The sequence below is a fragment of the Cavia porcellus genome, unplaced genomic scaffold (assembly GCF_034190915.1).
Source record: "Cavia porcellus strain 051 isolate PalLab524CR breed Dunkin Hartley unplaced genomic scaffold, mCavPor4.1 scaffold_11, whole genome shotgun sequence".
NCBI classification, from domain to species: Eukaryota; Metazoa; Chordata; class Mammalia; order Rodentia; family Caviidae; genus Cavia; species Cavia porcellus.
The window spans coordinates 42,236,157-42,262,080 of record NW_026947494.1 but is presented as its reverse complement, the minus strand read 5'-3'; the positions used below and the strand labels follow the sequence as shown (position 1 = coordinate 42,262,080).

General features: G+C 35.1%; 1 protein-coding gene across 1 annotated transcript in view; it reads right to left on the bottom strand.

The window, feature by feature from the left end:
• Positions 1 to 6,984: 6,984 nt before the first annotated feature.
• The window catches only part of Ndufs4 (NADH:ubiquinone oxidoreductase subunit S4), a 92,980-nt gene continuing 74,040 nt past the window's right edge, over positions 6,985 to 25,924 (bottom strand). The window contains exons 4-5 of the mRNA XM_003470186.5: positions 18,904 to 18,977; positions 6,985 to 7,196 (exon numbers count right to left, since the gene is read on the bottom strand). Coding sequence (XP_003470234.1) covers positions 7,093 to 7,196; positions 18,904 to 18,977 — 178 coding nt within the window. The 3' untranslated portion in view covers positions 6,985 to 7,092. The remainder of the gene's footprint in view (positions 7,197 to 18,903; positions 18,978 to 25,924) is intronic.

Genomic DNA, 25,924 nt, shown 5'->3' with positions numbered 1-25,924 from the left:
ACAAACAATTAAACATTGTTTGTTTAATTCTAACATTTGATTATAATGTGCCTTGTAGATGACCTACTTGTACTGAATTGTTTGGAGACTTTACAGTTTCAAAGATTTGGATGATTATAACTTTCTCAGGACCTGGAAGTTTTCAGCAATTACTTTATTAAGTAAGTTTTTGTCCCATTCTCTCTCCCTGTAGAACCGTTACACACAGTTCTCATAATGGTACCCCATAAATTTTGTAAGCTGTCTTTACTCTCCAGCAGAAGGAAACAGCTATTTCAAAAAATTTCCTCCTAACCTTGCTGTCATGGAAGCACTGAAATTAGTTTTTCTTTCAGTGATTGAATTCTTCAGCTTCAACATTTCCTGGTTCTTATTAGTGATAGCTATTTCTTTGCTGAATTTCTCATTCAGATCATGATGTAATTTCACTGAATTGTCTGCTGGTAGTCTTCTGTATCATTGTTATCTTAAAATCATTATTTACAACTACTGGTTTTTTGGGAAATGTATAAATTTTCATTTCTTTGGAATCAGTTTTGGCAAAAATAAACTCTTAGGTATTTGCTTTCCCACATTTCTTTTGTTTCTGTCTGTATTTCAAGTTGTGCAGTCACTTCTTCCAAACTTCAGAGTGGTTAGTGTAGGGATGCATTTACCTACAGATGGGCCTGCAGTTACCAACAAGGCAGGGTGTGATGGCTCTGGTTCTATGTGTGTGCAATGGTGTAGGATCTGCACAACTTCTTCCAATGTGGTCGTCAGTCAGCTTTAATTGCAGCTCTCAGTGGTTTAAGGAGGGAGTTTTATTGCTCTGGTCTTCCTTGAGGTAGGAAATCTTAGCTAAGGGAATGTTTCTTTTTGCTGCATTTAACCACATCATAGGTAGCTACAGTGGCACAGGATGCAGGACACAAGTGCTTGGAGTCAGATTCCTGAGCTTAGTGTTGTCAAACTACTATGGCATTGGAAGTTTTTGTTCCTTGAATCCTTGGCTGGAGTCCATTGATCTAAGGTGCATCTCAGGTCTAAGAGTTTGGGATACATTCTTGGTTCTGACCTGAGTGGCAGGGCATAATATTGGCACAGCTCCAAGAAAGAAGGGGTGCTCTGGAGGCCCAGGACTTCAAGGGCAGGGCAGATCTGAAACCTGAAATAGGGGCAACTTGAGTCTTGAGATACCACATAGTCAAGATTGCAAGTTGGGATAGTGGGGAGCAGCAACAGCCCAGGCTCTGTGAAAACACGCTGAACAGCATCAAGGACCAAAGATGCATCTTAGCTTGGGTCTTGGAGTATCAGGGTGCCATGCCACAATGAGAGGACTCCCCAAGGAGATGGGTGCCTCAGAAACTCAAACTGCAGCATGTTCCAGTTCTAGGTAGGTAGGGAGATGTGGTTGAGTGCAGGTTGGCAGCATTCAAACAAGACTCTTGATTCCTTGGAGCACTGGAAGCACTGCTTCTGCTCAGCAACAAAATGCACGGCTATCTGAATCAGTGGAGTATAAGGATCCCCAAGGGTAAGGTGCCATATTTGTACTGGCAAGTGCAAATGCTCTTCTCTTAGTACCAGAGGCTTGGAGCTCTTGAGATCTGCTTCACTTGCAGTAAATAGAAATTCCCAAAATACGCAGGTAGCCTGTGGTCACTCAGGATGGGGTGCATATCATCACTCTGGGGTTAGAGTTATTATACTGGTTTATAATTTTTAATGTTCTGGTTATAATTTATAATGTTCTTGTCTGGCTTTGATGTCAGGGTAATGATGGCTTTATAAAATGAGTTTTAAACTGTTGCCTTCTTTTCAATGTTTTGAAAGTGACTTAGTATTTTCTTTTGTTTATAAATTGTGCTTTAATTTCTGCAGATCCAATGCACTGTGGATACAAGTATAAGCCTTCATTGTTTATCCAAAAAACAAAACACATCTATACAGATATAGCCTGAAAGATTATTTCTTGGGAAAAAAAAGAAAAAAATTGAATTAAAACTAGTTTATCTTCTGTGTATAAACTCAGGAAGTAAATAAAATTCTTTGTTTGGTAGAACTCCACAGTGAAACCATCATGTTCTGGGCTTTTCTTTGAAGGAAAACCTTTTATTACTGATTTAATCACCTTACTTTTTATAGCTCTGTTCAGATTCTCTATGTGTTCATATTGCAGTCTTGGTAAGATGTATGTGTCTAGGAATTTATCCATTTCCTCTAAGTTATCTAATTTGCTGCTGTATAACTGTATTAGTCTCATAATCCTTTGTATTTCTGCCGCTGTAGAAGACAACCTAGGCAGCTTTCCTTGAATATAGAACAATTGCTTTCACCTTAGTTAAATTGAGCCCTATTTTTATAAGTTGATATATACAGAGCATGGTTATTAACTCCATGACATTAGCCTATTCATTTTGTAGACAATTAGACAAAAATTGCTGATGACAGTTAAAAAAATCAACAAAAAATTAATATAAAGTTGCAAACTCAAGTGAACATTCTAAAAAATTTCTGTCCTTTGGATGGAAAAGCAGACTAAAAGTTTACAGCCACAGCAGGGTTTAAAGTGTCACTATAATATGACTCGTTTCTGTATCACCCATTATCATATAAAAATGCCTACATCCCTGGAGAATGATCAAAAAATATACATAAGGGGCAATCAATCAGAATATTACTATGGATGTTCTTCAGAGATTAGTGCTATCTATGTCACAACAGACAGCTACTTTTGATACCCAAATTAAAGACTGAGATACGTTTATGGATGCTGTAAAGCAACTAAATCCATTTGTATAGCTCAGGGCTCACTTCGGTTTTGTCAGTTAGTATGCTCATTCTCTTGTGTAATTCTTCTCATTAAAGTCTGTGTCATAGAGGATTCACAACCCAGAGATGACTAGAGGCCATACAACCATGCCTAATCCTCTTCCAGATCTTTAAAAAGACAAAGAAGAGAAGAGATGTAGAAGATGACCTGGACAGCTCCCCTTAAATGCAGAACTAACTGCTTCAACATTAAACAGAGCCCTATTTCCATATATTGATATGTACAGAACTGACTATGCTATTTCCTTCTTACTTCAACTGGCTCTACACATGCAAACAAGGCTAGCCGAGGTACTGATATGTAATCTTTGATGCCAGCCAACAGTTTCTGTTCCTTGCATTGTGTTCCCTATAGAGTTCAGCACAGCGAGATGGCAGAACCACCCAGCTCTAGGAATATCAACTGGGTTTGAGCCCCAAGATAAAAGGCCATGACTTCTCAGGGAACAAGTTTACATTAGAAATTAAAGCAACAGTCTCTTAAATCATTCAAATACTACCTCAATCGAGTTGCACAGATTGATCTTTGTGCATATTCTTCTCCCTGTGTACTGCGGAGGTGCTTGCTCTCCACCTGGCCAGCTCGGCTCACACTGCTCATGTAATTCTCACCAATCTCACTGACACTTATTCTTGAGTCACCCCCTTCTTCATGAGATAATAAATTTGGGGTGAGGCCTTGAATCAAGGCCTCTGTTCCATGTATCCTCACCTGGATCAGACTCAGTGGCCCTTGGCTGTCTATAACTTTGAATATGTGTTAGTAATCTTTATTCTTGCTGTGTGTTGCACTTGAGGTGGTAGATTAGAATTAATTTGCTGAGATTCCAATGTTTCAATGGGATTACAAATATAAAATTTCTCGAGCCATGAGGACAAAAAAAGAGATTACAATATTTGGAGTACAGTATACAAATTGGTTTATAATAGTAGTAACCATTCAGATTCTCTTCTTTCATTGGTGGTTGAAGTCTCTTTTCCTTTTTCTTAGTCTAATTATATGTTTGCTTTTGTTTTCAGAAAAAAAACATTCAGTTTTGTTGATCTTTCCTGTTTCTCTAGTCTCTCTTTCATTTATTTTAGGTTTGATCTTTATCATTTCCTTCCTTCTACTAACTTTGAGCTTAGGCTATTCCTTACTTAGTTCCTTAAAGTGCAGCATTAGGTTGTTTAGTTTAGAATCTAAATTTTTAATGAGACATTTATTAGTATAACTTTCTCTTTTAGAACAGGTTGTGTTATATCCAAATTTTGTGTATTGAGATTCCATGGTATTGCTCTCAAGATATAGTATTTTAAAATTTCCTTTAAAATTTCTTCTAAAATGGAAATTTACTTGTCATTTAGAAGAACACTGTTTATTTTGGGAATGCATTTGTGAATTTCACAAAATTGTTAAATTTGTTTTTTTTACTTTTTTTTTCTCTTTTTTTTTTTTTATGGGTACCAGGGATTGAACTCATGACCGCCTGCTTGCAAGGCAAGCGTTCATGCCACTGAGCCAAATCCCTAGCCCCAAAACTGTTAAATTTCTTACTGAACTGTACTGTACCTTCAACATCTCTCACAGTTTTATCTTTAAGAGACAGTCTTCAGAATGCGGATAAAATTTTGTAAGTGAAAAACTGGACTTCTCAAGTAAAAAACCCAATTTAAAAAAAAAAAAAAACCTGAGTAACTGAAATGAATAGATATGTGTCACAAAAATACAAAGTCAATAAAGTCAAAAAATAAATTTTAAAAAATTCAATATCATTGGCTGTTACACAAATGCAGTAAATAACACTGAGATTCTATTTTACTCCAGAAAGAATGGCTATCATCAAGAAATCAAATAACAAATATTGATGAGGCTGCAGGGAGAAAGAAATCCTTCTACATGGAGGAATGTACACTAGTACAACCACTATGTAAATCAGTATGGAGATTCCTCAAAAAACTAAAACAAGATATTCTATTTAACTCAGTTATTCCTTTTCTAAGTATTTTCCTGTAAGAGGTAAAGACATCATATTACAGTACTATATGCATGGCCATGTTTATAGCAGTACTATTCATAAGAGGTAAATCTTAGAAATGTCCTTCAGCAGATGAATGGATAAAGAAAATGTGTTTACACACAATAGAGAACTACTCTGCCATTATAACAATCATGATAAACTTGAGTCATTTATAAAAAAATGGATGCAACTTGAGCACCATGTTAAGTGAAATAAATCAGACACACAAGTTTAAATATCACACAGTTTCTTTTACATGAGCAAACCCAATGATAAAGGGCTGAGGCAACCTGGTAAACCTTGTCTCAAAAATAAGAGGTGGCTCAGTAGTAGAACACTTGTCTAGCATGCACTGAAGCCCTTGGGTTCAATGTCCATTACAGGGGGATTTATAGGAAGACATCATTACAGGGAAGACTTATTACTTTCCTATAACCAATAGTAACCATAAGAAATCACTGTTACAAGTTTCTTATGTATCTTTCCTGAAATATTCTAGGTATATACAAGGTAGAATTTATTGCTTCACTTCATTCCTACAGGTGTGCCACCTATTATTTTCTTCTTCACTTGCAATATACCTTGAGTAACATTTCTATAAGCATATACAGATATTTTTTCTACACTGTTTAAACTTACTAGTTATTTTAGAAATAATAAACATCTTTGTACAATTGTCCACATATATATTTTGTCTATGTATATCCCTAGGTTATCTGCCTAGATTTTAAAACAATTAAATGGAATATACATTTAACATTTTGAAAAAGGACTGTCAATTTTCTTTCCACTACGTAATTACAGAGATTTATAACCTCTGATGCATTTTTTTTGTTGAAGGAGATCAATGTGTTATTAATGTTTGTATAAAATGGAATTGAGGGGAAAATGTAATTTTTGAGACACTGAAGAGCATTATTAACAATCCAAAGAAAGCATCTGCCATTAATCAAGCCTTTTCCTTTGTTAACTACTACAATTTAGACTACGGGTTTTGAAGACATGGATATAGGTTCCAGTCTCAACTTTGCTATGGAGGATTTATGTGATTTTGAGCATGTTATTTAATCCTTTTAAGCCTTACTGGGTACTCCGCACCATGCGGAAAATAACAGTGCCTATCTAATAGAGTTATTGTGAAAGTTAGTATATCTAATGTTTATTGAAGAGACCAACAAGAGCATGTGCTTGATAGTTCACATAGTATGACCTAAATGACCAACAAACAAAAACATGTATTTTCAAAAAACAGTGTGAAGCTAGGTGTGGTGGTGTTCACTTATAATACCAGCATGCTGGAAGTCTAAAGGAGCAGAGTAAGTGCAAGTTCAAACCCAGCGTAGGCTACTTAAGCAACCTGGCAAGACCCTGTCTCAAAAAATAAAAACTAGGGCCAGAGATTTAGCTCAATGGCTCCTGATTTAGCTTAGTAAGCTCCTGCTTAGCAAGCACAAGGTTGTGAGTTTGATCCCCAGTACCAAAATAAAATAAAATAAAAACTGGATGTGCATTTAGCTCACTGCAAAAGCTCTGGGTTTAACTACCAGTACTGGAAACAAAACCAAAGAATATGAACAGTGAAAATCCCCAACAATAAGTAGTTTTTATTTTCTAAGTCAATTCCTAAGAATATAAAATCACTAGAACCCCTCATACCTGTTGTTAATGGGCAGAAGTTAGTATGCAATACCACTCAATTTCACAGACCTTTAAAAAAAACCAAGTGTAGGGCTGGGGATTTAGCTTAGTGGCATAAGCTAAATCCTGCCTGGCAAGCGCAAGGTCATGAGTTTGACTGGTACCAAAACAAAATAAAACAAAACAAAAAAACCCAACAACTAAGTGTTAATTCAGTAATAAGGAGATTTAACTTAAGTGTATCAGCTTGGATGTTATCATGTACTTCTCTACCTATAATAGATCAAAAGAATTTTTAAGAGTATTTTAATAATGGTTGGTAGATTATAAACTATTATCTGGAATGGCTATAAAAAGTAAGCATGAAACTTCAATGCTGCACCTGATTTCAAGCACTTCCTTAAAAACATTGTGAATGCCAAGATTTCCTAGAGATGATCATCTCTAATCCCTGTAAATAAAGGAAACTGTAACATACATAACTTGAGACATCCAAAAACATTTAAAGTAGAAACCATAAAATGTAATCTGTAGTTTAAAGGTCAAATTTATTAGATTAAAAGATGGATACATGGACTATAAATACTGCACAGATGACTTCATTCATAGTCAGCACAGATATATAACCAATGCTAACCTATTTTGTGGATACTCTTGTTCTTTTGTTCCAGGAAAAGTTTGCACCATAAGATTTGGACTTAGGTTTTGGAACTTTCCTTTCTTCAACATCATAGCTCCATCCTAGAGGGAAACACAAGAAACAAACAACAGAATTAAAGAGGATACCTGAAGAAACACAGTAAGCAGAGACTAACTTTTATAATTTAATGTTCATTTAACATCAAGAATGAGTGCCAATATATTTAAAATATAAATAACTTAGAAATTGGCTCCTTTATACAGTTATCCTATGTAGCAAGAGGATCCAAATGTTGTTTAAAGATGATTTATCATGTCTCACATTAAAGTTGGAGCTGATTATTTCATTTCTCCTTGCTCAATATTCTTCAACTAGTGATGGTTATATATTATTTAAATTTTAGATTTCTCTACGTTGTTTCAACATGTGACTTCTTTATCTGTGATGTGGAACACTGAACAATATGGCTTATTTCACCATTTAAAACCTGGTGTCTTTACAACAGTTTGGAACTCATCCAAAATGATGGAAGAAAATGTGTGTGAGTGTGGGTGAAGATTGAGATTATAGAGTTTGGACCATAAGAGATCACCTGGGTTAGCCCTTCTACTGACTAAATTTTCCCTATTTGTTTCAAGGTCTGTCTACATTAGTTAGAATAACATGAAATTATCTGATGACAATGCAGGTGCTTGGGCCTGACTACTGACCAATGGATCAGAATCTGTGGTGGGGGTCTGAGAAGCTGCACTTTACTTTTTTCTCAATTCCAGAATTTTATGCATACAAAATTAAGAACTACCAGTCAAAATCGTCTCTTCTTTCTGGAGAGTTTATCTCTTTTCTCCAAAGCCCTTTTCAGTGTTTCATAACCTTAATAACTTTCTCCTAAGGGGAGCAGCTAAATCAATACCCTCTTCCTTGAAAATATAATTAAGTTACCCTTCTGTTCTTTAGGCCAACCAATCCTAGTAATTTCCTTTTCTTCATAAGATTCATTTTGCCATCCCTATAATTTATCATTCTTCTCTCAGGATTTCTTCAATTAACTAATCTTAAAACATCTGATTCGTGGTATTCATGTATACAGTGTCCAAACTGAGTATTATTGTAAATAAGTGAACCTCTTGATTTTCTGAGGTCTAAAAAATTCTAATGCCTCTTAGTGAATACAGTATTTGGTGCTCCTTAGTTGAAATTCAATTTTGCCACAAAAGACAGATCTACGAAACTCAAGTCTCAAAGTTTACTGCGATTATCTAAAAAAGAAAAATAAGTCAGGCATAGTGATAATTCCAGCTACTCTGCAGACTGAGGGAAAAAGGACTGCGAAGTGTGAGGTAGACCAGGTTATCCTGGAATTTGCAGTGATCTTCATTGTCTCAGCCTCCCAAGCGCAGAGATCACAGGAATTTGCCACCAAGCCTAGCTCTGATCCTATTTCTAAGTTTTATACCTTACCTCCAAAGTGTTACTACCTTACAATGCTAGGAACAGCAAATTTACTGGTCTTATTATATTTCAATATAAGCAGTCAACTGCAGCTAAAAATAGAAAATAACTAAAAACAAACACTTGAAAATACATTAAACATGTTCTTCATGCAAGGTAAGCTAAATGAATTATACTCATTATTTCTATGTTCCATTTGAACTTTGTTTCTAAATAACCCAACTTGCATTTCTGAATGGTATCATGGAATTGAAAACACTAGTACTCTGCAGAATATTTATTATAAAAAATGTACGTGTAGTCTGACAATGGTTCCATGTGTTGTTTTGTTAGGATACTCAATAACAGTCCTTACTCTTCCTAGCTATACAAAATGCTTTCACAAAAATATTTTGAATATAGAGGTAAATGCTTTAGTAAAACTGAAATGTGATCTTTAATATTCAATCCCCAATTTCTTTTTGAAGAAACACATCAACTTATTTTGTAGATCTCTACATTGTAGGTGGAACATTGTATTTCCTAGGATACAACCAGTAGGTGCCATCTTTTCAAACGACACCCCACCTAAAAAAAGACAGTTCCTGAACAAAACCAGACCACAGTAACTTATGACTTCCATATCTAAGAGAAAAAAAAGAAAATGAATTCTATTCCTTTTTGACTATAGAACCCCTTCATTTATGATTTAGCAACGCAAAAAGTGAAAAATTAATCAGTTTTTATTGCTTCTCAAATGTCTTACCTCTAGTTAACATAATGACTCTTATATGAAAGTACACACCACTGTTTATGAAAGGGTTTTCTCCTTTAATAATATAGCAACAAATCCAGGCATTAGTTTGGAAGTGAACAGTTTAAAAATTTTGCCAAAACAAGGCCAACACACAATTTGGTACAAATTGACATACTGGAATTCACTGCTAACCAACTCATCCATCAGAACAACAAAGCTTTGTGAGGCTAAAGGGTTATACATGTGGTATCTGGAAAGTTTCTTAATTCCTTACCAACACATGTACTGACATTATACCTGGCAGAAAGCAAAACATAAATCTAAAATATAATTTCAAGGTGAAAAGGAAGAAAAACAACTTCTCTGTAACTTCACTTTAAAAGTACCTCTACCTCTAAATTACTAAGGATTTAATGGGTTAGGAGAGAGAAGATTTAGAACAATTTAAAAGAATCTTAGATATTTTTAAAGAAAACATTATAGAGGAGATATAAAATTTTGGATACACTGGCAAAGCAATTCTTTCCATGAAAACTATTTTAACAAGCATGTAAGATGCAAATATGAGCCACCTGATATTTATTAACTAATGCCCCACAATATCTGTTACAGCTGTGACACCTCTCCAACCACAGACACACACAGCACAAAAAAAAAACCTTTGATTTGAGCCAACGGTCCCTTTAACATTCCTTTTTAAGTAAAATACTTGCTATATAGTATTATTTTTATTTCCAAAGAAATAATCAGAACCACAGAATTTTCCCTTAAGCCAATCAGGATATTAATTACTGGCTATCTATAACAGTATCCTGTGGGAAAATGAAATTCCAAGTAAGGGGCTACTGAGATGGGGAAGGAGAGAATCAAAGCTTTTGTATCAGTGGAAAACTATGGACTATGTCGAATATACTTTTGCCCTTCAGCATTATCAGTTTTATTTTTGTTGTCTGTCTTCATCTATTTGGCAATTCTTTAAAGTTACACACACCTGATAAGCATATAAACTCTGCCCTATGTCCTGTGAGTTCTAATTTAATTGACACTCTTTTCCCAAGGTGAGGAAAAACAATTTTGCAATTCACCTCAAAATTATTTCATTCTACATAAATCTGTGCTGTTATAACATCTGGCTTGTTCTCATATCATGAGTGAAATTATTTTACTTTGCAGTGTGTTATCTGCATGAGAGTTAGGATTCTTTTGTTGGGAGGTTGTTTCTGAACAGCTGTATGGAGTGAGGTTGAAACTAAGAGGTTAAGGTAAAGCCCAGACCTTCCTTACTGTGGTGGCATGTGCAGGAGAAATCTAAATCCTGAGCTACATCTCCAAAGATCATTTTGTCTGCCTCCTCCCCTGCTTCTAACTTTTAGTGCTTCAGAGATGGGTTTTCCCTTCCAACAGACCACTGTGAACACACTGCGTTTCAGTTTGTCCTCGGCTCTCCTAGCACTGAAAGAAGTTTCCTTTTATTTTGAGAATTTCAAAGAGTTGTTCTTTTTTTCTTTTAAATAGCTAACAATGAGAAAAACACAGGGTAAAAAGACATACCAGAGAAAAGTAACAAAGTTTCAAATCAGATCAAACAAGGGGGGAAAAGCCATTTCTGGTTTTCATTAGCATGTAAATAGTAGTAGGTCTTAGTTTTCTACCATCCACATTTTCCACAGCTGTCTCCCACCTCCTCTCTCCATGATGCAGTTTCCTCTCCTCCCCATCCTTCACATAACACAAGGAAAGACAAAGACCGTAAGCATGAGAAAGTAGATCTTCTCAGTACACAAAGAACTGAAGGTTTATCTGCATTTCAGAGTAAACCTCACATAGTCTTACCTTTTTACAAAGAAAGGTTATTTTTGATGAGTTCTCTGGAGTAGATGCTGAGTTTCAAGGGAGGTGGTTAGGATAAGTCTCTGGGTAAATTAAAAAGACTCAGGGTATTTATACCTTGTTTTGGGTGTATGTTGAGAGTAGGAAAGACTTGGGAGAACAAAAGATGGGAGAAGCCACAGGAAGTAGTCAGTGTTTTCTTTCTTTCCCACTCCCCAGCTTCCGAAAAACCACCTTCCAGAATATTTGAGGTGAGAAAAGAAAATAAAGATGTAAAGATGTCTCATGTAAAGACAGTAGCAGGAATTATCAACAGCAGAAAACAAAACTTCTTTTATTGTCATTCAATGAGGATTTTCTTGTACAAAAAGATGGACCTATAAATATAAATTTCTGGGTTTCATACTGGGTTCTGAAAAACAAAACTGTATTTTCAAAGAAAAATAAAATTTGAACTTTACATATACTATAGAACGTGTAAGAATATGTATATAATGTATGGCCTGTACTATATAGATCAGTGTTAGTCAATGGAAATATGTGAATCACACATACAGTTTAAAAATTTTTAGTTAGACACATTAAAGAACTGAATTTAAAAAAGTAAAATGGACTTTAGTCATGCTTTTCTTAGCCCAATATATCTAGAATATTATCATTTCAACTTGAACTAAGTTATTAATGGCTTTTTTTTGATAGTAAGTCTTAGCAATCTAGTGTATATTTTACATTTATAACACATCTCAATTTTAATTAGACACATTTCAAGGACAACCCATATGTTGTTATCAAACTGGACACTGTAGATCTAGATTAATTTTTAATAATTATCAGCTTATAGTATCTCAGAATAAACACTGTACCTGAAATCTAAAAATGTGGGCTCTATCAATTAGGAGAGATGTGACTGATCTTGGGCTTGTTCTGATAATTTTTGTTTTTTGTTTTTTTGAGTCTAAGTTTGCAGGCTGGATTTGAAGTCACTTTGTAGCCCAGGGTGGTCTCAAACTCATAGCAATCCTGCCTTAGCCTCCAAAGTGATGGGATTAGAGGTGAACGCCATTCATACATGGCCTCTTTTGATAACTTCTTGAGATCTCAAATATTCTTCTAAAAAGGGAAGAATTAAGAATAATACAGAGTTTAGAAACAACTGTAATGTGAAAAATAATCATCTTTAGTATGCTGCAATACAATATGGTATGCTAATCCTTAAAAAAAACACAGGCTAAACTCCAAATTAATTTGACAAAAGACATTTGATTGTAGAGTACTTTACTAATACAGTAATCATTTAGGATCATAAAATAAAATGAAACCCTAAAGAAAAACATTTTGGCATGCTGAGTACTCTGAACTCAAGAAGCAATCTCAGAAGCAGGGTCTTCTTGAACTTTTTCCACCATCACGTCTCTGGCCGTTTTTTTTCACTGGAGCTTTCTTTGAATTCCTCTTAATCAACTAAAAGCAGTTCCTAGAGAGGCATACAACTGTCATGAACTCCTTTTCTATAATCCCGTACAACAGAGCAGATTAGTTTGTGTATCAGAAAAAGGAGATTGAAAAGTAGATGCCATCTTACTCAGAGAAACTCTGCCAAAACCTGTTATCGCCTCTGAAGACTGCCCCTGAGCATTTATCTTCATAAGATACCTTTGTTCCCCATGCCTACAACCTGTCACCCCTACCTATTTAAAACCAAAGCTTTTATTCATTTCTTAGCTCAGGATATTAATATTTTAATCATTTGGTGCTGTTAAAAAATTTATGTATTTTTTAGTAGTACGTGTTTGCATTACATGATGATTATACTCCTCACAGGAAGTTAGTACATGTACATAAAGCATGTTTTTTTTCATTCCTTTCTTCTTTCCTCTTTCCTTACTCCTTCATGGGCTCTTTCCCTTTTGCAAGAAAACCTTCTATTTCTTATTACCTATCTTTCATTTTGCTGTTTATATTCTGGGCTTTATCTTTCTTCACGGTAGAGTAGTACTCTGTTATATACATAGTACATTTTTCTTATCCATTCATCTGTAGATGGACATACAGGTTGCTTCTAAGTGTTAGCTACCGTAAATTGTGCTGCTATAAACATGGGTATGCGTGTATCACTGTAATATGGTATCCTTAACTCTTCTGGCTAAGGAAACAACCAACAGATTGAAGAGACATCCTACAGAATGCGAAAAAAATAATCTGCCAGCTATTCCTTGAACAGAGAACTAATATCTAGAATATATAAAAATTTAAAGTAAAGCTCCCAAAATAAGACACAATCAAAACATGTGCAACTGAAATTTCAGAAGAAATACAAATGGCTAATACATATATTAAAAAGTTCAACACCTTTAGTCATTAGAGAAATGTAAATTAAAACCATACTGAGATTCCATTTTGCTCCACAAAAAATGGCCATCATCAATAAATCAAATAACAACAAATGTAGGAGAGGCTGTAGAGGAAAAGGACCCCTCTACATTGTTGGTAGGAATATAGAATAGTATAACCCAGTGTGGAAATCATCAATCATTACGGAGACTCCTCAAAAATCAAAAAGAGATTCCATTTAACACTGACCCTTTTTTAGTCTCGTATTTTACTGTCGGTTTATTTCATAGACTCAAATGTCAAATCTTCAGGGACAAAATGAAAATTCTTTTCCCCTACAAAAGAATTCGTATATCATTCTAATAGTTTTCTTCAGATTTCTAATTAGAGGAGATTAAAAAGGCCATTAAAAGACAGAAGCAACAATTAAAATGATTTATAGAAAAGTTTAAAATAACTTGCAAAATAATATATAAGATCTCTAAATTTACTGGTTATATTCACCAACATTTACTGAGCAGATTAAAGACAAATGAGACTTGGTATTTTTTCCTGGCAGGTACTTCTAATTTAGTAGGCAAGATAAAATAGTACAGTTTGAGTATGAGGGCTATTCCCCACTGGAGACATTAGACAGCTCATCCAGTAAGGGTGAGAGACGGTAAGGAGTGGCAGAACAAGAAAGAGATCTACAGATATAGCTAAATGATACAGCATTTTCTTAGCACGTGTAAGGCCGTGGGTTCAATTCCTAGCACCACACCAAACAAACAAAAAAGTATTAGGAAAGGAGATTGCATAAAAAGTTGGTTTTAAAGACAAATTTGAATTTCACAGGCAGAGATAAGGTTATGAAACAGTGTAAGTGACAATGGCAGAAAGGACAAGTGGGTCACACATTAGTATAGGTAAATTAGTGTTTTCATGAAAAGTGTTTATATTGTGAAGATTTTTATCATTTGAGGAATCTGTCTAGTAACATAGATTCTTGAAAATGTTTGAATACATTACAGAGTACTTTTGACTGTATTAAAATGTCAGATATTTAAGGCACTGTGTTAATGGCTTAGACAACCAGAGATCAGGTAACTTTTTTCTGTAAAGGGCCAACTAGTAATTATTTTCAGGCTTTGGGGGCCATATGGCCTCTATTAAACTACTCCATTTCACCACTGTCATGGAAAACCATCACAGAAAATACATAAATGAATGAACATAAATTTTCAAATAAATCTTGCTCACTAACTTACAAGTATGTGACCTTGTTACTTAATGTCTGCAAACCTCAGCTTCCTTAAACTATGAGGCTAATAATTCTTCATGCTTCTTAGAGTTGTTATGAGGATTATTAATTACTGTCTATGAATGTTAACTTTTTTTTTTTCTTTTTTCCGGAAACGGGGATCGAACTCATGACCGCCTGCTTGCAAGGCAGGTGCTTATGCCACTGAGCTAAATCCCCAGCCCCGAATGTTAACTTTTGTAATGATGATACTTGCTACTTGAGTCTCAAAATCTAATTAGAGGGCACCAGTATGTTTTCTAGAAAGTAACTAAATCTTGACAATCTTATTCCTCATTATACTCAATCTCTACAATATGATCTTTTATGCTAAGGGAAATGAAGATCATGACTTATTTTTCTAACATTTAGACATGTGGGAAATGAGAAAACTAAGAAGGTTATGTTGTTTACTTTCAGAATACTCCTTGAGAATATAAATTTTCGTTTTTTCTTTATGTGGCAGTTTTACCCTAACCTCTTAGTTCCAGTATTATTGAAAAATAGGTATTTAATGCTCATAAATGTGTAACTTTAACATCAGATTTGACTATGAACACAAAATCACATGTATCTAGAAAAATCACCTTCCTTTTTAAAGCACATAAGTAGGTTACTGGAATGGACAGTAATAGACAAATAAGGTAGTTCACAAGCTTAGTATCTTTGAAATATATAGTTTTGTGTATTACCCAAACTACTAACCTCTCATTTCAAAGATGAATAAACATGTTTATCAAAGGTTGTATGCAGTGAAGCATGTTTTCAAGCTGTCTTGTGAGGTAGACAATTGTGGAGTTAGAATCCTAGCTCCTATTGTGTGTGCGTGGTACTGGAGACAGAACCCAGGGTCTTTCATGCCAGGTAAGCACTGCATCCCCAGCCCAGGCACCAACCTCTTCACCTAGCAGTTTTTACAAATAGGGCTTCTAAACCTTTTTTTTTTTTTAATGCCTCAAATTACCAGAACCTTCAACAGTATCTCCTTGTAACAACATGATGTTAAGTTTAGAGGAAAGATCCATTTTTATATTCCTCATTACTGTTTACCAGCAAGAGTGAATCTAGGGCTAAGGATTTAGCTCAGCGACATAAGCACCTGCCTGGCAAGTGCAAGGTCCTAAGTTTGATCCCTGGTACCACCACAAAAAAAAAAAAAAAAAAAAAAAAAAAGAGTGAATCTACATGGAGCTGCTTGCTAGGGAATTTGGTAAAGATCTTTATCTTATGATACTGTAAAATGGCAATACTGTTTCTTTAGGGTTTGGTTCCACTGCAGCTGAAGAAGCAGGGCTTAGATATTTAAAGATATATAATGGTAAATGTAAAATAAACCAGGAGGATCACAAGTATCACAGTGAACTGAAGAGTGGAATAATCATGAAAATGTCCTCAGGAGATAAGAGTGGCTACAAAGTTTTAAGAAATATTTTCTTAGAACATCTTTAATTTCACTAGATATTCAATGTCTATTATATGTCAAATTTTGTGACCAAGACAGGCATAATTCTTTCTGTATCATAGATCAAAAACCCTGATCCTGTTAGCCAACAGCTTTCCAAGTAAGCTTGTTCAAATTATATTTGCTAATGACTTTGATTATTTACTGAATTTTCTTTCCTGGGAACATAAAAATTAGATTGGAAAGGCAGCTGATTTTAATAGCAGCTGATTTTAATAGCAGCTGTGATTCACATGTATTAATTCACATGACAACTGTAATCATGTAGTCCTTGTGACCACTTAGAGATTAACCATGGATTTAATTAAATTTCCTGTTATTAAACTCATGTTATAGACCACAAATAAGTAATCTTCAAGGTGTTAGACATGAAATATGGTAAGAAAAAAGGATAGAGAACACTAGAACTGTATTTGATAACCATATATATATATATATAGTTTTGTTTTGTTTTTTTGTTTTGGTCCCAGGGATTGAACTCATGACCCCATGTTTGCCAAGCAGGCATTAACACTGCTGAGCTAAAACCCAAGCCCCTGTATTTGATAACTATATTACAGCTTAATTAAAACAGTATTTTGATGTTGTTCTAAATCATAGTAACTTAAAGACAGACTATTTTGAAAACATTTATATAATTAAGAAATTTAGAACTTGCCAAAAGAGGTTAATATGGAATTACACATGTTTTTATAAAAAACATTTTTGTAGTCTATTACTGACAACATAATTGGATATACTTGACATACTATTATACAGTTACTATATGTCAGCACTTGGCTTCATTTTGTTGCATTTATTTATTTTGGTTTTTTTGAGATAGGTTCTTGCTACGTAGCCTAGGAATTTGCAGTAATCCTCCTGCCTCAGCCTCCCAAGTGCTGGGATTACGGCCATGAATCACTACACCTGGCTTCCACGTGGCTTTTAATGTCATTTAATTCTCACAGGAATTCCTATTTTATATATGGGGAAAGAGAAGTATGAAAGCGTAATTTCCCACTGTGGATTCAAATCCAGGAGTTCTGTTTTAGCCCTTTTTTCAGAGGAAGGAGGGCATAATCCTGAGGATCACAGCTTGGATTTTATGCATGCTAAGCATGAGTTCTGCCATGGTACTACTTACCAGTAACCCCTGGCTTTACTCATAAGCTATATATTACAAAGTGAGGAACAAAAGAAAGTAGTTCAGGTAATAACATTTACAGTGCTTTCACACTGATATGTCAGATGAGTTAAGATATGCCCAATAACGGTTTATACTGACACAAGGCTTAATGGTAACAATCTACTTAGACTTAGACTATCTCAGACTACTTAGACTATCTCATTGAAATAGGTAACTAAATTAAAGTCATATTCAGTCTGAATAACTAAAACCTGACTATCTTTTTCAATGCTAAATTCTGGAGACTTTCTAACATGTCAAACAGAATGCATTGGGTTCAAATGTTACAGAAGCACATTTAAAACTACAGGAATAAATAAGATAAATATCAGGTGGAGGGAGGTGAGAGTCATAACTCATCATAAACAAGTGTCCACGTGGCAGGTACATGTTGACAGAATTTTCGGCGCAACTAAAAAGATAGAAATCTGAGATAAAAGTGGCCTTTATTTTAAGAATGTGGAGAGAGACTCCATGACTTCTGGGGTCTGGCTTTCTCTCTACCAGACACAGACACGTGGTGTGGGGGCATACACGTAGCTTAGGTTTGCGGTGGAGCCTAAGGGACATTACTGATGCACAGGTAGCCCATTGGAATTCATTTCGTGCCACAGATAAATTGTGTAGGGGCGAGGAAGGTGACCTTCCACCTCCCAGTGCATCCCACCGCTACGGCATCTCATTTAGGGCAAAATCCTTTCACATGTATTTCCACCTCATGGGTTAAATACTATTTGAAAATGAAACATAAATCTACTATAAAATTCATTCAAAATCATACAACTTCAAAGTGGTATAATAAGAATGAGAATACAGACTGGTCTGACTTCACACCTCTTTTCACTGTTTATTGTGGGCTTAGGGCTTAACAGCAGAAAATGAAGGAGAAAAAAAGACATTTTATGTGGTTGCTGATAGCAAGAACAACATAAACCAACAGCATAACATGAGTGTCCCCAAAGCAAGTATATTCTTAGCTGCATTAATATAATTGTGCAATTGAGATTATAATACATATTAGGCCTACCATATCAAGAAAGGTAGAAAATATAAATATTTTAGCTTAAAGAAAACTGTAAAGTAAAAAAAATAAAACTTTAAAGTGACTATGACTAATAACCATTTTCAAATAATTAAGAGATTTAGGTAGAGGAACATATACCAAATTTTGGTTCAAAGTAAGAAAGAAATTAATAGAGACATCAAACTGAAGTAGACCACCTTATGATAAATTCAACTAAGATGTAAATAACCAAATTTTAATGATTATTCAGAGGATTCATGAAGGAAGTAGGTGTTAGACAAGAGGTCTTATTCCCTGTCCCTTCAAATTAGAGCATTTTGACTTTTATATATAACACTGGGTATCATCATATTTTAGATTTTTTTGAGGAGGTATTTTAATGCAGTAAAACATATGAAGACTATTGACTTAGATTCCTAGGAGCTTCCTTTCAATTTACATTCTATATTCCTAAATAGCTTTAATTAAAAACATAAAATCTTATCTTTATTTTTCATATAAGAAAAAGAAAAACACATCATACCATTTTTTTCTGCAAAGGCAACTGCATCTTCTTTGGTACTGAAGGTTAGAACCATGTTGGACAAGGGATCAGCCCTGAAAGGAAAAAAAAAATTTTCCCAAGATTTTAATATTAAGCTTAGTGAAAAAAACCTCAATATTTAACATAAATGTTTAGAAAATAAACTATAATAACAAATAGTTACTATTAATGCTACTTGTGGGAGACAACTCCAGTGACTCCCTTTGAATTCAAAACTTTTGATTACTTGGAGACTCATTTCCTTTTAATGATATGTAAAAGGCTGGCTAGGGTATTTCCTTCTCTCTTCAATTGGCTCTGAGCATTGCAAATAAGGCTAGTCGAGGTGCTAATGTGCAAAGTCTATAGCCATCAGACAGTCCTGTTTCCTGGCATGGTGCTCTCCACAATACAGGATTGAGCTGGCAAGATGTTAGAGCAAACAGCTCCGGGAATGTCAATTGGGTACAAGCCTCAAGATAGTAGGCTACGACTCCCCAGGGCACAAGAGTTTGCATATCAGAAACTGAAGCGTTAAACCCCCAAAACAATTTCTACTACTATCTTAATTGGGTTATGTAAATTGACCATTCTGCATATCTTTATCTCTGCAAATTACAGAGATGCCATTCTTGTACCTGGCCAGCCAGTCAAGTTACTCAGTAATCCCAGACATCCTCACTATCACTCATTCCTGAGCCACCCCCTTGCTTCACAAGATAATAAATGCTGGGAAAGGCCTAGGAGAGGAGGCCTTTGTCTGCATGTTCTCAGGAGGATTGGACTTAGGACCCCTTGGCTGCCTTTAACTAGGAATTTGTCTTGGTATCTTTACTCTTGCTGTGGATTAAACTGATAATGGTAGGTTGAAATTAACCTGCTGGGATTCCAATGATGTCTCAATGGGATTATCAATATAACCTTTTGGATTGTGAGGAAAACTAGAAAGAGGATTACAATACTTGGACGACTGAACTCGATATTTGGGTTTACAATACTACTGATACAATATTTTATTTGAAGCAGTTTCTAAAATGTATTTTTCTGTTTCTAACATATGTTGTCAAATAATAAAATTATAATTTTAAAGACATTCATCTAGTCTTTAATAAAATCATTTTACTCAAAAAATGAGAAAAGAATTAGAGTTGAATTTAAAAACCCAAGAAGATTCTCAAACGGATCTTATAAATTCAGTATCAAGAAGATTACAGTAAATAAAATTGCTTGTACAGATGGTTCCTAGCTTAGGATGGTTTAACTCAAGGTTTGATATTTCCAATATGCCAAAGTATTACACACCCTACTATACTTCAAATTTTAAATTATAATCTTTTCTTGGGCTAGCAGTATGTGCTATGATCTTCCCAAGGCCTCAGGCTTGCCAGGCAGGTGCTGTGCCACTGAGCTACATCCCCAGCCCTGATCTTCTTACAATACTGAGCAGCAGCAATGAACTATAGCTCCCAATTACCCACCTAGAACACCATGATAAATAAACAATTGATAATTTTACAGCAAACTGTATTGCTAATCTATGACAATAAGTGGTACTAAACATATTTTTGATTTATGGTATTTTCAATTTACAATGAGTTTTTTGGAACATATCCTACTGTAAGTTTCTCTAGTATCATCACTAAAACAAAAATAGCCACAATATCCACTTTTCTTAACAAATGTTCCATCATTTAACTTAAGTTCACTTCAAAAACTAAAGTACCAAAATTAGACATCCAATTGTGTTCTTTAATTGAGACTAGAGTTAATACTTAAAAGTGCACATAGGGTTTTTACAAAATATAATTTCAGAGGTGTTATTTTTATAAGAAAGCAGAGCACTGCTTACTACAAAGGTTTACTGCACAATCTCTTACAGGTGACAATTTTGTAGAAACTCATATAGAAATCTGGAAATAAACAAAAGAAGACTACAGAAGTAATTTGGGCAATAAAAAGATATAAACAGAGGAAAACATGGGAAGTAGCATTCACTAAATAGAAAACCCTAAACTGCTATTGATGTTTTGGTCATATACTATGGTTGCTATTGTAAGATTCCTCGGGGGTCCCAATAATCATATGTATTTCTATAGCGAACCCTCCTCCTAAACAAAAGAACTTCAAATGGCTGGCTATGTTAGTATTGATAACAATGGTAAATTTATATTGGTCGTCTTCCTTTTTTTCTGGTTTTAAATTTTGGGGACTAAAGGACTTTTGCACTTGAGCTGTATCTCAACCTTTTATTTTTACTTTGAGGCAGGATCTTACCAAGTCTCAAACTGTTCAGGAACTGTGATTCCCCTGTCTCAGTCTCTTAGAGTGCTAAGATTAAGCAGATTATAATTTCTCAGTTAATTGTTAAATTAGTTATATTGAAAACAAAAGTAAAAACATAAATATGATCAAATAACTTATGAGTGTTGATATGCACAACGACATAGTTAAGAATAAGATTAAAACAGTAAAAGAAAATGTAGGGAAAAATCTAAAGAACCAGAACAAAGATTTATTTCCTGGAAAGGTGGTATAGTAATACAGACTTTATTGTGATCATGTTACTTATTAAAAAAATTAATATAACATGTTCATAACAGGGCCATAATTCTTATGTCTTATTGCCAAGTGGCTCTGAACCACTATGGTTCAAGCAGATGGAAATGGGTTAATAATAGCAACCTGTGTCATCAGTAAGCCACCATTATTCCAGCTACTTAACCTTCCATAGATATAAGGAAAACATTTAATGAAATTTAATATCCATTCCTGATTTTTTTTCTTTTTTCCTTTTGAGAACCGTCTCATTATGTTGTTCAGACTGTTCTCAAGTGTCTCTTTCCTGAGCCTCCATAGCATCTTGGAATACAGGTACATGCTATTGTGCCCAACTAACCTATTCTATTTTGTTCTTTGGTGATACTGGAAACTGTACCCAAGGCCTTTTGCACTGAGCTATATACCCAGTACATTTTTTTTTTTAATAAAGTGTTTGATTTTGAAACAGTCTCAACTCAGTATAATTGCCCAGTCTGGGCTTGAACTTGCAATCCTCTTGCCTCAGTTTCCCAGAAAATTGGGATTACTATTATGTGCCACCATGGCTGGCTTTGAATTTTAAAAAAATTGTTAAGTCAAAAGTAAAAAAAAAAAAAAAAATTCCCATTAGTAAAAAAGATTTCCACTAAAGCAGGAAATAGGCTAAAAGGATGTTAGATATAATAATTTGTAATAATCAAAACTGCAAATTCTGGTCAAAGCAGTAAGGCAAGAAAAACAAACTAGGTACAAATGAAGGGTAGAGTTCTGAAGATGATGGCTTGACAGGTAGCTGGGTAGAGAGCCTCTCTGAGAAAAACAACTCAGATGCTAGAATTTAACAACATGGAGAACACCAGATGAAAGGAGAGGGATTCTCATGACTCAGGAAGAAACTGAGGAAAAAAAAAAAAAGGAAGGAAAAACGTGGTTGAAAGGCTGGAACCAGCCGTGCTCACTGAGACCCGTCCCATGTTGAGCTGGGCACGCTGTGGAGTTAGACAATTCATGGTCGCACTGAAGCCACAGCCACTGAAAACGGGAGTTGGTGAGTCCTGGGCCCTTTGCAGGAGGATGTGGCACAGCACAGAGTGGAGCCAAGGTGGAGAGCTGCATTAATTCGCGGTGAGTGCTGGAAATTGGGTCCCGTGGTGATTGTGGCCAGCTCTTCAACATACTGGAGTTGGGCAGGACAAGCCTGAACCCGGAACCGCAGTGGCATCAGTCAGCCGACGATGGCCCAGAGAGGACTGGTGGGACCTGCTTGGGCTGGGTTACACCTCTGGTCGGGACCCAATAGTCAGGGACGAAACTATCCTGAATCTGTGATGTCCGCACAGCACAGATTAATGTGCTGAAGGCACTCACCGGTTGACTTGACTCAGAGGAGAGGAGCCAGCCTGCATCATTCTTGCATGCACCTCAGATAACAGCAAACTGGAGAAGGCAGCAACCCCCAACCAGCACGCTTCAGAAAAACCATAAGCAATACAGAGAGAGCCTGAGACCTCCATCATACACCTGTCTAAAAGAAACCAGAAACATGACAAGAGAAAGAAATAAGAAAAAGCTTCCAGCTGCTGACCCTGGGAAAATAAGTCCAGGAGAGGTAAATGCAGAAGAGATCCAGTGCAGGAATCATGCAATATCGGCCACAGCATCAGCAGACATAAAGAAATACTTCCGTGATCTCATAGACAGACTTAAAACTGAAATTCTAATCCAAGTGAAGCAATATAAAAAGATTAATAAAAGAAATGCTAAGCCCACAGATGGAAGAATGGAGGAGCCCAGATAAAGAAACCTTTGGTAAAGAATATAAACAAAATCTAGAATATGTGAAACAGATCCAAAGAGATTACCAGGATATTAAAAACTCCATTGAAAGCTGGCAAAATGCCTTGACACAAACTAAAGTTAGCCTCTCAAAATTTGAAGATAGATTTGCAGTGTGTGATTGTGAAAAGAAAAGACCTCTTAAAAATAACAAGGAACCAGGAAATAACAATACAAAGGCTAGAAGACGATAAGAGAATCTATAATTTAAGAATAAAAAATGTGAGTGAAGAAGCAGGAGTAAACACAAATGAATTACAAAGGCTGTTCACAGAAATAATTAAGGAAAACTTCCCAAGAATAGGAAAAAGAAATGATATCCCGATAAATGAGACATACAGAACTCCAGCCAACTAAAACCAAAACAGATCTACACCCAGACATATAATAATCAAGATCCCAGAAATTCACCACAAGAGCAGAATATTAAAAGTGGTCACAGAAAGGAAACAGATTACTTATAAAGGAAGACCCATCAAAATAATGACAGACTTCTCAACACAAACTATCAAAAAGAAGAGCATCGAGTGAAGTAGTCCAAGCTCTGACAGAAAATAACCACCAACCCAGACTAATGTACCCTTAAAAACCGTCTCAAAATTAATGGAGAAACAAGATGTTTCCAGAACAAAGAGGAACTGTGGGAGTTCGTGACTACCAACTCAACCCTACAAAAAATACTGAAGGACTTTCTAGAGAGAGACAGAAAAAAAAAAAATCAGGATTCCAGCAACAGTGACAGAGAATGGGGAATGACAGTGGAATGAAGGAAAAAAGTGAACAAATAATAAGAGAAAAATAGAATAGCAGAGATGAGGCAGAGAGAGTTGGCTATAATCTCTAATACAGATGGCCTTGATACACTAACAAAAAGAAACACAGGCAGAGTAGATCAGGAGATAGGATCCATCGAGATCCTCTGAATAGGAAATATAATCTACCTGAAAGAGGGTTAATAAACCGAAAGTCAAAGATGAGAAAATGATGCTCTATGTGACAGGGAACCTGAGAGAAATAGGGACAACTCGTCCAGCAGCTGCAGATAGGTTGGAAAGTCATGACATTTTTGTGCAGTGGAGAACTACTTAGCTATAAGGAAGGAAAACCTTGAGGCTTTAGTAGTTAAAGGAATACAGCTCAAGATCAAGTTCAGGGGTAAAAAGATTCAACACCACTTAGATAGATAACAGGTTGCCCCCCCTAATCTAAAAACTAAAGGAGTTAGTGGGACCAAAATGTACAAAGCACCCTGAGAAAGGGAAAGCGGAACTGTCGAAAAAAGGAAGGCAGAAGACATTGTTAATAGTGTATCAGGATTTAAAAGCCACATTAGTCTTATTGCTCTGTTTAGTTTGATTTTATTTTGTTCCAGTCTGTCTACTCATACTAGATTTGAGGGTACAGACAGCTATCCCAAAAATAGCAGGATATACTACCATAACTATCCTTAATTTTCTATTAGCTTAAACTGAAGTCCTGTATTACTTACATTGTCTTACTATGACTGACCTTACTTGAAGCTGGTTTGTTAGACTGCTGTTTTGTCTTGACTGACTTTATTCGAATTTGGTATGCTTGATAGTATCAAGTCTAAGAGTAGAGGCAACTTCTCTGAAGATGACAAGATGCAAAAAGATACCCATTCCGGTTTGATTTTATTAACTGCTTTTGAAGTCCTATAATGTCTCCAATGTTGTGTTTTTATTAAAATTGCTGTGTAATGCTATGTTCAATCATTTTACACCTGATGATGTACACAATTCTATTGAAAATAACAAGAGAAAGTATAGTAACTACTGTAGATCACCTAGTATTGTGGTTTTATATGTCTTTTTTATTTCATGATTTTTCTAGGAATTTGTTTTGTCTTATCTTGATCTGTTTTTCCCTGTAATACAGAAATGATACGTATACATCTAGAGAATCACACATGTGTAGAATTTCTAAACAGTTTACAGGAACAGATTATATAATGCATGATGTAATGAACAGATACTCTGAAGAACAGACACTATGATACCCAGTGCTAATTCTGTAGCATTATGATATAAAATCTAGCAATACTATTATTCACATTCAGAGTGATATTAGTTTATTCTCTTATGTTTTATTTCAACATACGTAAAGATATGGACAGATATTTCAAAGAGAATGAGAGACATTATGGCAGCCATTGTTGACTTCCCTACTGTCTGGTCTTGAAGACCTAAAAAGCCTTCATCACCCTGTTCTAATTAGTTTAGTACTATAATGTTCAGTATGTACTCATTGTGTGTGAAGATGTAGACAATTATTTGGAAGAAAACAAGAGATAATACGATAGACAGTGAAGATCTCCAGTGGTCTTACTTTGAAATCTATGTTTCTTAAATTGTCTTTTTATGATCTGTTTTGTTCTCTTTAATTTTCCCTCTTTAAAATAAATAAAAAATTTAAGACGAAAAACTGCCAGAAGTTTTAGATCAAACAACTAATAATATGGAAAGTCATAAAAACTAATGACAATACAGAGGGTGGCTATATACAAAACTAAATATCAAGTGTACTGACTAGAAAATGTATGAAAAGAAATCCCATCCAAAATAGAAATAAAAACTAAAATACCTAGAATTAATTTTAATAAGGTATGTGAAAAACTTCTTTTAAG